Source organism: Cinclus cinclus, chromosome 24, assembly GCF_963662255.1.
Source record: "Cinclus cinclus chromosome 24, bCinCin1.1, whole genome shotgun sequence".
Classification (NCBI taxonomy): Eukaryota; Metazoa; Chordata; class Aves; order Passeriformes; family Cinclidae; genus Cinclus; species Cinclus cinclus.
In genome coordinates this window covers 6,861,390-6,879,620 of record NC_085069.1, presented here as the reverse complement: position 1 = coordinate 6,879,620, position 18,231 = coordinate 6,861,390, and the positions used below count along the sequence as shown (strand labels likewise).

The window sequence follows — 18,231 nt, the reverse complement described above, 5'->3', positions numbered from 1 at the left end:
TAAAGCTCATTATCTCATTTATCTCATTCTGCAGCACAGCAAACACTACTGGTGATGAGACCAACAAAGAGATTTCTCCTCCTGAGAAACCCCACCAGGACACGGCACGGGGAGTCTGGGGAGGTTTACCACGACCCCATCCATCATGGTTCCAAAGCAGAAAGTCAAAGAGCTCCCACCTTCCGTAGTTGGGGTGCTCTTAGCGTCAGATGTTTCAGAAACAGGCTCATCCAATCCATCATCGACTGGTATCTGAAGGGGATAGCCTGGAAAACATTCAAACACTTAGAGCAAAGCCTTGGCTATGAACTGGGGCCTGGGGGTTGCCAGCTCTGATTGCCCAGATCCACAGCAGCGAGAAGCTGCAGCCGGAGACTAAAAACCACCTGAACTAAAAGCAAGCAAAGCGTGAAAATGCCAACCAAAAGCACCAGTGTCACCACCAAAAGGAACAAACTGAAACCATCAGCAAAAGAAAAGCCCAGTGAACTGGACAGGCAGAAACAGCAAAGCATGGCACAAGCAGGCAAGGAGATCTCAGCAAGGTAAGGAGGAAAGATGTGCAGCTTCTGAGTCACTGTTGTCCTCTCCCTCCCAGAGCAGGCTGAGCACTCCCAGGACTGCAAACCAGCCCGTGTTTGTAATGGGGCTGGTGCACAACAACATTCTGTGCCAAGAAACGGTGGCAAAAGTCTTCTGGAAGAGCAGGGCAAGAGGCACAAGTCTCTTCTCAGCAAGGGTGTGGGCAAATCAAATAATGAGAGCTGGAAAAAGTGATGTGGAAAAGAAGAAGCAAAATCCCTGGGAACCTGAGATGAGTGAAAAGCTGAGAGGAGCCACCAGGCTGCAGTGCTCTGCAGAGCCCGGGATGAATGGATGTTGTGGATTCCCTCCAGGACAGAGCCCATCCATTTATCTGCTGTAAGAGGTGTCCAAAGCACCTCAAGAAAAGGAAATTAAGATGATGTCTATGTGGAGCATAGCTGGGAATGAGTCCCACCAGGTTTGCTGGTGCTGTGTGGGTTTCCAAGCTCAGTTGTGGAGCATGGTGGGATGAGAAAGGAAAAGCTTCTGGAGAAATGCAGGTCTGAAATACGGTGAAGAAGACTCTAGCATGGCCCCCACTCCCAGAGCTCTCTGTTCAGCTGTCCCCAGGTCCCTGTGCAGGTGAGGAAAGCAGGCAGCAAGCAGCATCCTTGAGCTGTGACCCCACATAAAAACAGTGCTGTATTTTCATAGCAAACTGAGGAGTGAACACAAACACACACTTGCAAAGCTGCAGCAGTGGGATACCCCTAGGCTGGGTACCAGGGGTTACTCTGCTTGTGCTGGACAATGAGACCCATGAACAGCTTTTCCTACAGCTGGGAATGCTGGAGCACTTTGTGCCCTGGCTGCAGCCAGCTGACCCTCAGTGTCCTTCCACACGCAGGGAAGGCTGTGCCCAAGGACCCCTCGCACCACCACGCTGTTCTCCCTCTCCCTGCTTAGCTCAGCAGTGCCGGCACGTCCTTCACCACCTCCTGGACATGCTCACCTGAGGAGAAGTGTTTTTCCTGGCCAGGTGCGTGATCCTCCATCATGGCGCTGTTGTGAGGCTGCTCTGCCACCTCTCAGCAAAGGTACCTGAAAAGGAGAGTAAAAACTAACACCCATTAGGCAAAACCTGACACAACGGGAGCAAAGGGAAGGTCTGATCATTCCTGCACAAGCAAAAGCATGTGCCAGCCACTGCATCCCTCACAACAAACACGGAGGCAGCTCCTGGAGCTGCATTCAAATTCGACAGGTATTAAAGATGTCCCAAGCAAAATGACCACCCTAGAGCACCCAGGTCAGTGCCCTGACACAGTTTTGCCCCAGGAGATCCCTGTGAGCAGCAGGCTAAGTGCTGACTGACTCCTGGTGAAAGCTCCAAACTCTGCAGTTCCCAGTTTAACCAGTCCTCCAAGAGATGCATTTGCTGGTGAGGTTGATGCTGCTGTGGGAAGGGATCCTTCCATCCCTGTGGATACACCCAGCAGGGATACACAGCTACCACAAGACACTCATCATCTTAAAAGCCACCCAAAAGTGACATGGGGGCAAACCAGGACTACCCAGAGCTGGATTTTGGACTCTTAGAGAAGAGGGTCTCAACTCAGTTGTGGCTGTGAGGGGACAGCACCACCCCTGCTTTATTCCCAAACCCTTCCTGCAGGGCTCAGAAAGCCCCAGCACGGGGCAGAGCAAAGCAAACAGGTCTGGGCTGGAAGCAGAAGGGTGCCAAAGCTCACGTTTGTCACTTTTCTAAACTGCATCGATCTGCAGAAGGAAATGAAGTCTCCAAGCAGAGAGAGTGCAGGGCCCTGCTCTGTGCTGGATGGACAGACTGTGCTTTCAGCCTGCCTCCTAAGAGCTGATATAATTACAGCCATTGGCAGTGATTAATAATCAGCTATTAGTGTGATCACACATTTGCTGTGACCATCAGGGGCGGATGCATCCAGCAGAGGAGCTCAGGTTACCAACAGCAAGGAGGAAACCTGTGGTTTTTGTCTGCTGGCAATAAATTAACTGGATGTATGGAACCACACAAGAGAAACTCCAGGGCCAGTAACCAGATCTCTCACCCAGCTTTTTTTAAGCCTTAGCAAGATGACTCTGCAATTTAATTACTGCCTTAGACAGCTACAAAGCCATTTGACAAGACTGGAGAACCAAGGAAGCTCAAGAATTTACACTGGAATGAAATCACCCATAAAAATGGAGGTATAAAAATAGGAAATAATTAAGTATCTAATTTTTGCTCTAATTGGTGGGCCCTAATTATTTGGACATATGGCTGCCCTCCTCCCAGTGCTCAAAGGATCATATTGATTCTATCCAGGCCTCATCTGGCTGATGTTTACAGCACTGAAATACTAAAATATAGTGTTAACCTAGTGCAGGGGTCACAAAAGCAACCTGGGCACAAACATGAGCGTAAAATGACACAGAAATGTGCTGTTCTGGTGTGTTTGTGTGTGTGCAGTACACAGCAGGGACTTCTCTGCCCCAAACACACCCGTGGGGCTGGGGACAGCAGCTTTCCCAAAGCTCTGCACTGTCCTTGGCAGGAAAATGTGGATGGCAGCAGCAGCTGATCCCCTCCCAGCCTCACTGTGCTCACTTCACACCTCCCAAAGTGACACCTTTGCTTCCCAACTACACATCCAGGGCAAAACACTCGCAAATCTGCTGTGCTGCATTTACACATTGCATTGTTTCCTTACTCTGCCTCCTCTCCTCTCTTCCTCCCACATGTTTTTCGGAGAAGAGCAGTCAAGTGTCTCCCCACATTTAGTCCTTTTTATCACCCAGAGGGGACTTCTTGTCAAAGGTTTACCCACTGGCCCCGTGGCCAGCATCCCCCCTGGGGAAGGGCTTCACTCCTGGGCATGCAGGGCTGTGCTGCAGCAGCGCCGTGATTCAGCAAAGGCAGGGAACTGCTGCAGCCAGGGCTGGTGGTCCCTGCTGGTCCTGAGCAACCAGGGCTGGTGGTCCCTGCTGGTCCTGAGCAGCCAGGGCTGGTGGTCCCTGCTCATCCTGAGCAGCCAGGGCTGGTGGTCCCTGCTCACCCTGAGCAGCCAGGGCTGGTGGTCCCTGCTCATCCTGAGCAGCCAGGGCTGGTGGTCCCTGCTGGTCCTGAGCAGCCAGGGCTGGTGGTCCCTGCTCACCCTGAGCAGCCAGGGCTGGTGGTCCCTGCTGGTCCTGAGCAGCCAGGGCTGGTGGTCCCTGCTCATCCTGAGCAGCCAGGGCTGGTGGTCCCTGCTGGTCCTGAGCAGCCAGGGCTGGTGGTCCCTGCTCACCCTGAGCAGCCAGAGCTGGTGGTCCCTGCTGGTCCTGAGCAGCCAGGGCTGGTGGTCCCTGCTGGTCCTGAGCAGCCAGGGCTCTCCAGCACAAAGGAACAGCCAGGGCTGTGCAGAGGAGCTGGGGATGCTGTTCCCCCTGTACCAGCCCCACTCCCAGCACGGCACGGTGCAGCTCAGGGGGGCTCAGGAGGATGCAGACATGAATTTTTCAGAGACAAGAGAAGAGCTGCCCTTCTGTCACAGGGGAAAAGCACGAGAGCCACAGAGGTCCATCGGTGAAATGCTCAGGGGGACTCTGGGAGCACCCCAAACCCAGCTGCAGCTCAGGAGAGCCCCGAGTTCCTTTGGGCACAGGGATGGGGGCCAGGTTGGATTGCTCTGGAGAGCAGGAGCATGTCCCAGCAGGTGAAGCACGATGTCCTCTGCTGCTCCTGCACAGCCCCCTGTGCCTGAGCCACAGACAGCAGCATCTGTGGTGGGACCAGAACCACCTCAGCTGGCACCAGCCAAGGGTGGGGAGGGAGGGAAAGCCTCAGCTTTGGGTTTTCACTCAGGTAATGAATTCGTACGACCAAACAGAATTTAAATCTCGTTAAAACAACATATTCTATATTCAAATTCTCAAAGATGGACTGAAATTTGTGAAATAAGTCCATAATGATAATCCTCTTTGTTTTTCCTTTTGAGTGGGGGAAGGGGAAATCCCTCTTAGGGAAAAACATAACATCAAGGGGAAAAATATATTCTAAAGTATTCTTAGAAGAGTAAAACCAGCCCCGCCTTGAAGCAACGGTTCAGTGATGAATAATTAGAGCAAAGAAAGCTGCACAAAGATAAACTTGAACAGCACCTCTGCCTGGCAGATAAAGCACAAACCCTCCAAAGAACCTTATCCATTCCCAGCAGAACTATTCTCCTTAACCAGGGACACTAGCTAAAAAGCAACAGCCTATCCCATAATTAACAGCTCCTCCAAATCTGGCATTTTCCAGACCTGAAGCCTGCCTGGCTGGAGGAGAGGCCTTGGAGGAGTCACCTGGAGCTCTGCACCCAGGCACGTGGGAGGCAAAGGTTTCATTGCAGGAGCAGGAGGAAAAACCCAATTTCAGGAAAAGCACCAGTGGTGTTTGCAGCCCTGGAGCCCCAGCACCACCCAGTCTGCCCAGGAGCAGAGTTTAACTGGGGAGAGCCCAGCCAGCTCCTGCCAAGCCCCTGCTGTGGACAGGGACACCTTCCACTGGAACAGGAGGCTCAGAGCTCCATCCAACCTGGCCTTGAATGCTTCCAAGGATCACAGAATCTTGGAATAGCTTGGGTTGGAAGGGGTCTCAAAGCCCACCCAGTGCCACCCCTGCCATGGCAGGGATGATCCCACAGTGGCTCTGGGGTCACAAGGCTGGCACCAGAGGCTTGATTTACACACAGCACACCCCAAGACCAGAATAAACCCAGACTTGGCAGCACTGCCAGTCAGGGCTCCTGGTGCACACGGGCAAGGAAATACAGGAAAAGGAACATGCCAGGGGTAAGGAAATACAGGAAAAGGAACATGCCAGGGGTAAGGAAATACAGGAAAAGGGACATTTAAGCAGCAGGAGAGGGCAACACCTTGGGAGGTGCTGGCTGGATTTGCACTCTGGGACTCACCAGTGCTCACCACCTAGCAGCTCCACAAAATACCCACCAAAGACTCACCAAAGACCCGAGCCTTCACCCAGGTAACTCCCAGAGTGGCCAAGCAGAGCTCCTGGCTACTGTCTCAGCATCTTCCTTCTCTCTTATTTAATTAGAAAAGGCACAAAGCACTCACTCTTGTTGTTAAAATCAAAATTCAACAAACACGAGCTAAGTGTTACCTCTGAAAGGTGATCAAACACAAACAGGGCTTTAAAAAGAGCATCATTCCATCTGAATTATATCATTAAAACAAAGTGACAGCACCGTGAAACACCAGCCTGAAAGGCTGTTCATAATTCATAAGCAACTTCCTTTTCATCTCCTTTGTGTACTTCTCCAATACTGTTTTTCCCAGAAGCTGACAGAGGAAGGAATATGGACAATGATCTCATTAATTGCAGGCACTAATATGCAGCAAACTGAGAAATTACACAGAATTTCAGGATATCTAGTCCAGAGGACAGAAAACTTTTAGGTTCAAAGACAGATAAATGCCTCTTGGAGCAACAGGACAGAGTTGGAAAAGAAATTGTCTCAAAAAATACATGCTTTGTTTTTTCTTTTTACGATTTTTCCATATTTATCATAGTTTAAGTAACTCCTTGGAGGTCTGAAACTTTTTCCCCTTTCTCCAGGGGCTGGACACTTGTCAAAGAGACACGAGATGGGTTTGGATTCACAGCAGAACAGCTTTTGGGGCACAGGAGTCTCATCACAGCACTATGGGCACCCGTTGTCCTTCCCTGTCACTGCACTCCCCTGTCCAAAGACCCTCTCAGACCAACACAAATTACAAATCAAAGCTATTCACAGCCAGGAGCTCTCAGAGCTCCTGCCCGGGGTCACCACGGGGGTCTCCAGAGCAGGCTCGTGGCCAGAGAAAAGCCAAGGGAAACTCGCACGCTGATAAGTTCCTCAGGGTTGCTGAGAATTAAACTAACAGAATTTGCCATCCCAAATCAGCTTAGGCCCAGTTCAGCAGCTGCCTCAGAGCAGGGCATCAATTAGAGACCAGATTATCCAACACAAAACCCCAGGCCCCATCCTGAGCTGCAGGAGAGGGGGAATGGCTCTGCCTGCACGTCTGCTCTGTGCACAAATAAAACCACTGTGACCTGCTCCACCTTCACCTCACCAAAACCTGAGCACCTCCCTTTCCACCTGCAGCATCTCCTGTCACTAAATGGATCTTCCTTCCTTCCTTCCTTCCTTGATCTTTCACCCCTTCTCACTTTTGCCTGGTTTATCTGGCCAAGCCAAACCCAACCTTTCCCAGCCCAGCTCTCCCTCAGAGCTCTCAGAGGGTATTTAAGGGTGGCCACAGCCCAGGGTGGTGTTGGCACTCCAGATCCTGCTCATTCCATAATATGATGCAAAAATCAGGCTGTCCCTAAGTCCACTAACTTTAGCTAGATTAGGGCTCTGATCAGAGGGGCTTAGGTGGCAGCAGGAAAGGAAGCAGGAGCAGTTTTAAAGGCTGCCCTGGGTGTTCAGCAGGGTCTTTGTGAGAGAGGGAAGAGAAGCCTCTTTGGCAGGGATTTACCAGGCTGCTTTCAGATTTCTTCCCAACCTCCTGCTACAGCACCTTGCATGCATTTCACTGAGCCCTGAGATGCTCGATGGGGGGATAAATTCTTCCTCCCCAAAATCCTGCTTGCTTGGGAAGCCTTTAAGCAGTTGAACACGTAGAGTGGATCAAAGAGAAGGCAGATCTTATTTACCAGCTAATTCTCTTTGACTCTTCCCATCCCAGGCTCAGCCCAACCTGCTGCAAATCAGAGCATCTCCTCTGCTGCTGCAGGTTTGAAGGCGGGCTCGACAGCTCTCAGGCTTGTAGAAGTCATTATTTACTTAACAGCAAATGCTGGAAGGCTGATATTCCCCCAGTACTGCCTTTCCAAGGCTGGGCTTATGCCCAGATGCGGCTTCAACGCCAGGCAGGGCAGAGACCAGGACAGTGTCACAGACTGCTTCCCCCAGCCTGCCCACTGCCACCAAAATGATGGGGAGAGGGAAAAAGAGGGATAAAAAGTTCCCAAAAAATGCCCCTGGAGTCTTAATGAACTGGGACAATCGATGGCACAACGGCTGTTCTGCCCCATCAGGTGACTGCTTTGCCTTGGCTGTAAACGACACCATGAGGAGGCAGAAATTGCTTTTCTGAGAGACTGCATTGCCTGAAGAAAGAAAAGCAGGCATCTGCCCCCACTAACTGACTCTCCCCTGTGTAGCCCACGTGGAATTATGAGGGATGTGCCCAGGATGAGCAGCAGAGGACAGACCCACTGAGAGCAGTCCAGGGACAGGAGCGTGGCAGGGCTCACCTGCTCTGGGGACAGCTGCAATCTAACACAACATAGCTCGTGTGGCAAGCAGTGTTTCGTGGCTATCACCATTTTCTTCATTAATATGAGGCCAGAAACAAGCTGACAGAACTTATTTCATGCTCCAGTGGGTACCAAACCAGGCTCCCAAGGCAGGGACAGGCTGGTGGATACAGGAGCACCCTCATGTCCCTCAGCACAGCCTGTCTGGGAGGGCACTGAGCACTGGTACCCGTCCTGAGCTCCCTGCCAACCCCAGGAACCTTTCAAACTGCCAAACTTTCTGTGGCACTCTGAGCCAGGGCCCCAGGGACAGGACTGAGCCTTCCTGTGCTGCCAAGGGCCACATCCTGCCCTTCCCAGGACTGCTCCTGCCACCAGCCCCGAGCTGCACATCAGCTCCCCCCGGGCTCCCTGTGGGCCAAGGCAGATGATGCTGCTGTGGCTGGTGCCAGGCTCAAATGATGCTGACACCACGATGAGATCAACGTGCAACCAGAAGCCTCATAATTTAAAGAGAATTTTATAAGAAGAAAACTTCACTTGTCCTGTAAAAGGACTTGGAGATTTGGGTACTTGGCATCGCTTTCCCCATTAACCAAGTCAGCAATGTCTGCATGGGTGCAGCATCACAGGAAGGGCCCAAAATTAATGGAAAAAGCAGGTATGTCAGAACAGCAATTGTGGAAAGATCTGGAGAATGAGGCCTGCAAAAATCGGGTAGGGCAAGGCTGCAACTGGGCAAACCAGGCTCAGATCACAGTGTTTGGTCCTTCTTTCCTTGGACTAGCAGCTCTGCCCTAACATCCCCCAGGAGCTGGCTCCAGGCACCAAAACCGAGCCCCTCACAAGCAGAAATTGCATGTGACAGTAGCACTGTGGGTCACCTCATGCTGACTTAGGAGCAGCAGCATGACAGAGGGGGAAAGTGTGGGAGGCCAGTGCAGTGCCAGCACCAGCCACCACCCAGCTGCACCTGAGCCCCTGCAAGTTCTGCCTGAGGCTTGAAAAAGACACTGTGAGACACAAGGTATGTGTTTATTGCTTGCTTTGATCTCAGCTGCTACTCTTCCTTTGATTTCACACTGCTGACATTTGCTGCACCCTGACAGAAGTTATGTGAATATTCAATGCTGCCACAGTAATGAAGATATTAAATATGAAAGATTCTTCATGCCACAGCTCCAGTCTAGTGAGCAATCCCAGTCAGAGCAGACAGAACCAGGAGAGCCTTGTGGCCACTAATATTGCAGGAGATTTTCTCAGGGCAAGGAAAACATTCTTCATGGATTGGGCCATCATTTCTAAAGTTATTTTGAGCTGTTTCAGCACATGGATAGAAAATAAAATGATGACAACGGCACCATCTGCTCCAGCTCCTGTCACTCCACCGCGGCTGGCATCGCTCTGGCAGCGACAGAAATCCTGTCCCAGGGGAGAAGCCAAGGCAGGTGAGGCTCCCCAGGGATCCCTGCTTTCCTTCTGCAGGATCCAGGTCTGAGTGCAGAATGGACTCCAATGTGCCATGGCAGAGACATTCCACATGGAAGCAGAGGGAAAGGACAGGGAGTCCAGCAGCAGTGGAACAGGAACAGGCGTTACCAGCGTGGAAAAGCCCGGCTCACCCCTGCAGGAGGAGCACAAATCTCCCCATGCACTTTATACCCCGGGCTCGTTTTACCAAGCCATCACTTTCAGCCACTTGACACCCAAACTGGGCACCAGACAGTCCTTGGTCCCGCCGTGCCCAGTTGCAGCTCCCTGAAGGTGACTGGCAGTGCTGGAACGCAGCAGCCTCACCAGGACAGGCTCCACAAATACAGAGCAGGGATTTGGGTGTTCTCCACACACTGGTTCCCTAGCCTAGAAAGCAACAAACACGTCAGATCACCAGGGCTTGTCCTCACCCCAGCAGTCACCCTGCAACCAGACCGGGCTCTGCCATGCCTGGTTTAGCTTCTGTCTGGCTCTGCTGAATTATTTTTGTTTTTCGTGACTCAGAGACTCTTCAGATGAGGTCAAAAGTCACAGTGTGTTTCCTGAACATCATCTCTCATTCTTTAATGCCAAAAGACAACAGACAATAGGACATTCATCATGTGTTTCTGCTTTGCTTTTATGTTGTTGCATAACAGCAGAAAAACACTGTTCCTAAAATGTTCACAACTGTATTTACTACAACTAAAAGCACCATTCTTTTATTAAATCTGTATCAGGTCAGTAAGAAGATAAATGCAGGGAGGAAAAAAAGCCTAATCTGGAAGGGCTCAAGAGAGAAAACAAACAAACAAACAAACAAACAAACATCAGCAAGAAAGCTGAGCACAGGGATGAGAGAATCCTCATTTCCTGACAGGGAAGGACTGGGACACTCCAGCCCAGGGAAGCAGCTGGGCACCCCCACAGGTTCACAGCCCCCCAAGCACCTGGGAGCTCCAGCCCTGCTCTCAGGAGCTGCTGATCCCACTGCCCAGGTGCCTTTTTCTGCTCCTGTTCCACACAGGAACAGCAAGGGACTGTGATGGGAGATGGTCGTGTCTCCCCACACCCTGCACAAGTTCACAGAATCTGAGAGCCAGAGCTCTTCCTTCTGACACAAAAAACCAACAGCAGCTGCATTTGTACCTTTAGTTCTCCTAACAAGCGAGCACAGTTTGTGCTGAGGCACAAGACAAATGAGGATTTTACAGTCAGGATGAACAGCAAATAAAAACCTTTATACCAAAACATCCCTACTGAGCTCTTGGATGTCTCTCCCCAGCTGGTCTTTGCCCAGTTTGGGCCACTTGGGATGACAATCAAGCAGCAATCTGCCTTGTCTTGATCTTAGTTTTATGGTGCCGATGAGCAGACTTGCAGCACAAGCAGATGCAGGCAGTGTGACTAAGTGACAATCCACATGGGAACACGGACCATAAATTCAGCCAAAGAGTTGTAAAACCATTATTTCCCCTCCTAACCCAAAGGCTAAAGGAAGAGAAAGTTAAAAAAAAAAAAAAAGAATCCATCATCCACATGTATTTCATCTTCCCCAGGAATAAGTTGGTGCCAATCTTTCTTCTCACAGGGATGAGGGAAATTGAGAGAATTTGAGCCTGTCCCAAATCTCAGAATTCCAGCTCCATCTTCCCCAGTACTTTTGTTAAAAATAAACGAGGTTCAATCAGTCTTCTCGGGGATTTTATTCTCTTTTAGCTCTAAATGCAGCTCTGCTGTCATATGTATGACATGTCCAAAAGGACCGCCTGCCTCAGAGCCTCACTTCTAAAATAATAAATAATCCCACTCCTGCTCTGGGGTTAGAGGGCTCCTCTCATGTTCCGCAGGGGCGCGGGCTCTCTCTCCATCTCTAAAACAAAGGCTGCAAGACACAGGGCTGCTGGTGTGTCAGCACTGCTTGTTTTTATCCTGCATGAATGGAGCCAGCCTGTTCGGAGAGGCTCTGGCCACACCTAAAGGCACGGCTTTGTCATCCCTTATCGAGGGTGGCAGGAGCCTCCCAGCAGCCAAGAACCCCCCCCCAGCCCAAAAGCTTCACCCACCTCACAGAACCACCCGTCCTCACTCATGAGAAGCATTCACGGCTTTTTTCCTGACTGCAGCACCTCAGCGCCAAGCAATCCTTGGCTCAGAAACTCACTTTACACCCGCCCAGTTCCCTGGGCATCACCCAGGAGTGCCCAGCTCCCTCCTAAGCCTGGTGCTCCATCCAGGCACTGGGAAGGTGCTGCTCACCTGTACGCAAACACTACAACCTCTAAGCAGCATTTTTCCATTTAAAAACTTAAGCACCACGAGGCTCCTGGATGCCGATGGAGCAAACAAGCCCAAAACTCTTCTGTTAACGTGAGCAACAGTAGCTAATGAAAACTCTCACGGACCTCAGACAGCCGCGACAATAAACCCTATTATTAGACACAAAAGCAGTGACATATTTGAGAGATTAAGCATTAATAAGTGCCTTCACATTAAAGAGTATTCATTCTTCACCTCCTGCCTGGAGGAACCTGGGGGAAGGGAGGAGCTGGCAAAGTAATCCAGCTACCACTTAAAGAGGGGGAACAGCAGAACTCATGCAAAGTAAGCTCCAAAACCATGAATTAAGGATGCAGCTCAGCAGTGCTGCAGATTGAGATTCCCGATGCTGGAATTCCACATCCTGCGGGGAGCTGGGTCCCCACCCTGCTCTCAGTTGAGGAGCACCCAGGAGAACACGGGGCTGGGGCTGCCAGGGCAGGGTTTAAGAGGGAAGGGAGAGAGGGCAGGAACAGCAGAGATGGATGAGGAAGGAGAGCAGACAGGACAGCGTGCCCAGGTGTGCGCAGGGTACTCGGATTTGGCAGGTGCCCAGGATGCTGCTCGGGATGAGAACAAAACCAGGGAGCACCAGGGACTCCTCCTGCTCACAGCTGATCTTTCTGGATCACCCACCCACGACCACAACCCTGCAAGGCTCCACAAACCCCAGGGTCACTCCCTCTGTCACAGCACAAGTCCAACATCCTCATTTTGGTTCAAATACCCTCATTTTGGTCCTGCCCTCTCTAAAATGTGTTTTCCCAGGCAGTGACTCCAAGACATGCCCCAGCTCGAGCAGATTTTACCTGCTTTCCTTTTTGCCCCCAACAGCAACATTTATTCATTCTGCCTATTCACGCCTGCCAGGCTCTCCATTATTACACCGGGAAATGCCGAAGGAAACCCGTGTAGTTTTCAGTCCAATTTGGAGAAGTCCATTGTTCAAAGCTCCTTGTACAAATCCCTCCAGGCAGCTCCAGGCAGCACCCTTTGTCATGCTGATGAGGCAGGAGGTAAAACCACATATAAACTGTAACTTCAGAGGGCAGAATTTGCTGAGGGTAAAGTCTGCCCTTGAATTCAGAGTCAGTGGGAGCTGAAAATCAACCACAAAAGGCAATTCTGACTTTGGATTAAATCCCAGCTTTGGGCTCACTAACACCACAAACTACAGCTACCAGCCGAGAGCACGAGAAGCTCAATTTCTGCAACATTACCCAGTTTGCTCATAGGTCTCACCTTAAACCACACAGGTAACTCAACCCCAGCAACTCTCACCCCATCACACGCAGGATCTGCAGCAGAGGGTAATGAAACACTCGGCTCCTGCAGGGAGCCAGTCAGCACTTTGTACCGGGTGGGTCAGCACTAGGGCAGGAACACGAGCCACATTTTCAAATCTTACATCTCCTTTACTTCTGGCCACACCAAAGTCAAGTACAGCTCCAGATAGAAATGTCATTTTTATACAAATGTTCCTCACATAACCCTGAGCGGACACAAATATAGACCAGCCTCCAGGATGGAATTCCTCCAGATTATCCCTTCTCCTGGGACAGTCTCCTCTGGCACTCCTCAAACCAACACCATGAACACGCCCCGAGCCCTGCAGAGCAAGAACAGCCCCAGACTCATCCTGATACCTGGACCAGCCTTGTTTGCCCATCACTCAGCCTCTCCTCTCGAGTGTGACAGCCCTGATCTGCCTGTAGTTTGACTGAGAACGTGCACAGCTGGCCAGATGTGCCCCCTGCACCAGGAAGCTCACATGAAGTGACTTTTCACTTCACAGGACAAGGAGCAGAGCTGCTTCTGAGCACCACACACTCCACATTGAGAGCAAGCCAACGCAGCCAGGACTTAAGTAACCTTAATCAAAGAAAAGATAAAATGTTTCCTAGCACAGGGAACAATTTTACCACTCCGAACATTCCCCCTACTTGGGAAATTTCAACTTCAAAAGAGCAGCCCCACAAACACTTCTTTGCAGTGCACACAAAGCAATTGGTTTATCTCAAAAGTGAATCTCCAGCCCTCCACAAACAGGCTGAGCTGGATGTCCTCAGGAGTCACAGGAGAGGCTTCTTTAGATTTTTTGAGTCATTCACAAACACCTCATGGAATTCAATTCTGCAGCAACTAACAGAGACACTGATGAAACCCATCTGAAATTACATCTGGCACTTCCAGGCAGACAGCCCAGGGCAGGAGCTATGGGGGAGCCATAAAGTGCAACGCTGATAAGAAAGCCATTCCAAGTCTCACACGTGCTATTCAAACCCCTCCATACAAGTGGTTTCATCACCTCTCTTTAGTGCTGAAGAGTTAACAGAGCCCTTCTTGCCCCTCAGGACTGCACCTCATCCCTCAACATCCCACACCAGCCTCTGTCCTCCCCTTGTGCCTCGCAGCATCACCGCAGAGCTGAGCCCCAGCTCACTCGGGATCCAGAGTCAGGGAATATCCTGAGCTGAAAGGGACCACAACAATCATCGACACCCCCAGCCCTGCACAGGACACCCCCACAATTCCACCCTGTGCCTGAGAGCATTGTCCAAACACACTTTAGCTCTTGGGGACAAATCCTTCTGCTTTCCCAGGGCAGCAGGGGGACAATCCCACTGCTCCAAGGCAAGGACAGACAGGCAGGGACACCAGATCTGCTCCAGGATAGAGGTCAGGGCAGGTAGAATGGAGAGGCTGCAAAGATGGAAATAATTAGCCCAACTGCAGCAATAATCCTTTTAGCTTAACAGAAGGTATCCCCTGGTGCTCCCTTTCCTTGGATATTTAAAGAAGAGACACTGAAAACAGGAGCCACGCTGTGTGTTATGACCACCTTTACTAATTGGTCTGCTAGGAAAGAAAAGGGAAAAAACAGTGGATTGATTTCTGAGGAGCGAAAAGCTCATTAGACTTGCAAAGAAAACCCACTCAAGACTAAAGGCACAGATACTTCTCCTCCAGACTCCAGTGTAAACCACACATGCTTTCCACAGGCACTTCAAAAAAAAAAAAAAAAAAAACCCAGCCTACAACCAGCAGATTTCAGTGTAAAACAAAGCTCCAGCTCACAGATGGAAGAGGGAGATCCATCCTGCTGCAAGAGAGAATCACTCAGTTCCTCACGGCAGAGCTGTGCCCACCTTAAAGACCTCACAAGGGATTACCTATAGGGCCACAATTCTGCTGTATCCAGCACATCCTAGAGTGACCTGCAAAGACCACTCGGGACTAAGGGCTGCTCATGCTGAAAAGCCAGGTGGGAACAGCACTGCACAGAGCAGGAGCTCCACATCTCCCCGAAGGAGAGATCCAGCATGGGGGCTGCACCCCAGGCAGGGCTGAGCCAGCCTGGTGCTCGGGGAGGTTTCACCAAACCCACCCCTCTGCCCCGGACCACTCACCCTAATTAATCCTCTTCCCAGGACTGCTGCCAGGTGAGTGGGAACATCTCTGTGCTGCTCTGCAAGACCAGCAGCCCGAGTGACTTCTGCAATTGCTTCCTTTTCCATCTCCAGAGGCAGGCAGAGCCCCGTGGCATCCAGCACTACCCAATTTACTGATGAACACCCCCAACTCCAAGGATGTGCCCTTGGGGCGAGCCCCAGGCACCACCCAGCCAGCTCTGGAGTCTGAACACCAGCAGCAAGCAGAGCCCCTGAGGTAGAAAGAGATTACATTGCTTTGGCAGAAAAACCTAGAAAGGCAGCCCAGCTCTGCTTGCCACTGCAGCAGGAGGGAGAGGCCCTCAGAGAGCTGATGCTCCTCTCAGCTGAGGCTGGGAACAGCCAGGATGCTGAGCTGGGGCTCCCCTTCCACCCAGATACAGGACAGGTACACAAGGGAAACGATCACCTCAGGTTTGGCAGCTACTCTAACACTGCCAGAGAGACCCATTGTGCTTTAGCAAATGGCTCTTAGTGCTTTCCCACAGACTCCTGGGTTTGCAGACCTCAGAATGAGCCAGAAAGCACCAGCCATGAACATTTTGCTCAGGGTTGGCTGCTTTACCTGTGTGCAGAACCACAACTCCCATAAATTCCTTTTAAACCCTGCTGCCACATTCCAGCAGCCCCAGTGCACCACAGCACCCTCCCAGCATCACCCAGAAGGAATGTCACAAGCCCAAGGCACTGCACCACAAGCTTCCAGCTCCTAGCCTAGCCCCACACCTTAGCACAGCCAGCACACAGCCTAGGAGTCAACCAGCCAACCTACAAGCTGACTGACCTCACCAGCCAGCAAGCTGAGCAAACTGGAAAATACTGGGAGCCAGTTGGAAACCAGCACTCTGCTTCTTCCTTGGCTCATTCATCAAGTGTCAGAGCATTCCTACAGCTAAATTAGCAGCACTGCCCCAAAGGACACCAACACCACAGCCAAGCCTCATCAGCACACTGGGCTGACAAAATAAGATTATTCTGCTCAAGACAAACTCAAATCCACAGCTTTCTTCCAGCTTTTGTATAATCTCGCTTTTGGGAAGAAAGGGACTGACCACCCTGAGCATTTCCCCTCAGACAGTGCCTCATGATCCAATTTTCCACGCTCTGCCAACCAAGAGGGATTTGTGTATTGGAAGCCCGGGGTGGGCACACCCAGCACCCACCGTGGCCAGCACAGCCGGACGGGCCCACACGGCCACACACGGGACCACAGCCACAGCTGTGCTGCAGATGTGTCAGGACAATTTGTCACTCCTGTGCTGATGAAGGCAGGCTTTCAGGAGCTTCGGCACCAGCACCAGCTCAGAAATATTCCCAAGGTGGCTTCTCCAACAGCTCCACAATGCTGTGAAGGCCAAATTCCACTTGGGGACATAAAGGTGAGCAGGGAGCAGTTTGCTCCATCCCTGCTGCTACACCCTCAGGACTGCTCAGCAAAGCCCAGCAAGGTGGGACCCAAACACTCCAAATCCCATGCCTGGCAAAGCACTGGAGAAGAGCCTGTGGTGCTACATGGATCAACGAGCACTCCATGAGGAACACGGTTCTCCAAAATGCAGCAGAGGAACACAAAAGGCAGAAGATAAAACACCCACCTCACCAGCACACTAGGAGCACCCCTGACTGGCTACACCCAGCTCTTCCTCAAGGAGACAGGGCAGCTACAGTACCACATTTCCTTCATTTTTATCCCATGAGGACTGGCCAGGGGATCAGAATGTCTCATGGCTTTTGGGAAGGAAATGACAAAGCTGCAGGACCCCCTTTTCATATATAAAGTATGTGAAATAAATACGTTTGCTTGGTCCTGGTGAAGCTGCAGCTCTTGAAGCACAGAGGGAAAGGGACAGTTTGAACAGAACACCTTGGGAAGGCAGAGGCTGGAAGCAGAGGGCAGCAAGGGGATACAGAGGAGAGGGAAGGGTGGGCAAGACCAAATTGGAAGCCTGACCTGTAGATACTTAACACAGTGCTTGACAGAGGGAGACAACACAAAACCTGCACTTACCACAGGCAGGGACTGGACCCATCCCCTCCTCACAGAGCTTCCCACAGGGCACACAGAGCTCCCATCATTCTATCCTCAGTTAATCCCTGCTGATGCAGGATAAACATCCCTATCTGATCTGTGACACCATCTGTGGGATAGGCATTGCATTTCCCCAGGTCTCAAAAACTGAACCCCACCTGCATCTAATTCAAAGAATGAGAAAATGCAATACTTTAATCAGGTGTGAACCATCTGCCAGTGGATCCCCATCCCTGGAAGTGTTAAAGGCCAGGTTGGAGGAATCTGGTCTAATGGAAGATGTCCCTGCCCAGAACGAGTTGGTCTGTGAGGCTCCTTTCAACCCAAACCATTCCATGATTCTATGTTCAAATCCTCTACAAACTACAGGTCAATCAGCCAACACTTTGCTTTTCTCCTTAAGTCGCTCATCTTGGGGTGAAAACCAAGCATTATGTGCATCAAGAGGGAACAAAGCACAACTGGGTTAGACGGTTTCTTACTCCTAGAGAGAATGAGGTTTTAATTTTTCTCCCCTCAAGAGCTGCCTGCAAACACCCAACTGAGACCTGCTTTGATTGACCACCCTGAAAAAATAATGCCAAGAAAACTGAACCCCGCGAGGAAAGCCATCAAACACCCCAAATCTGAGGTATTGGCAGCAGAGCCAAAAACCCCTTCAACGGATGGAAGCAGGCAGCCATCGCTCGACAAGACAAATTAAGGATTCTCAGTAGCAAATTTTGTTCCAATGATTCAGACACGCATCCAACATCTGCCCACATCCATGCCGGGGAAGCTCGGGAATACTCTGCATACAAATGGTGACAGCTTAGCTCGTCTCAGCTGCTCCTTCCAGCACGTTTCCAGGCAAGAGCAGCCTCTCCCTGCAAATGGAGCTGCACCTCGCGTGGTGGTACCACAGCAAATGGAAGGAGAAACTCCCTTTAAAGTGATGGCAGCTGCCCTCTGCGAGCAGCAGCAGGATTGCGTTTCTAGGTGTTCAAAAACACCAGGAAAAATCATCTTCCCTAAGCCATCCTGCCTTGTGCTCGTGTGGCAGACAGGGATGCAGGCAGATATCTCCATCCCTCACCTGAAATGAGCTGTTTCTGCTCCTTGCAGGTTTAATTGCTCCAAGG

At 51.1% G+C, this 18,231-nt stretch overlaps 1 protein-coding gene across 1 annotated transcript in view; it reads right to left on the bottom strand.

Moving 5' to 3' along the window:
* LOC134053249 (microtubule-associated protein tau-like) overlaps positions 1 to 18,231 on the bottom strand; it is a 39,854-nt gene that overhangs the window by 20,534 nt on the left and 1,089 nt on the right. Inside the window, exons 2-3 of the mRNA XM_062508144.1 lie at positions 1,538 to 1,626; positions 180 to 266 (exon numbers count right to left, since the gene is read on the bottom strand). Of these exons, the coding sequence (XP_062364128.1) occupies positions 180 to 266; positions 1,538 to 1,583 (133 nt within the window). The 5' untranslated portion in view covers positions 1,584 to 1,626. The remainder of the gene's footprint in view (positions 1 to 179; positions 267 to 1,537; positions 1,627 to 18,231) is intronic.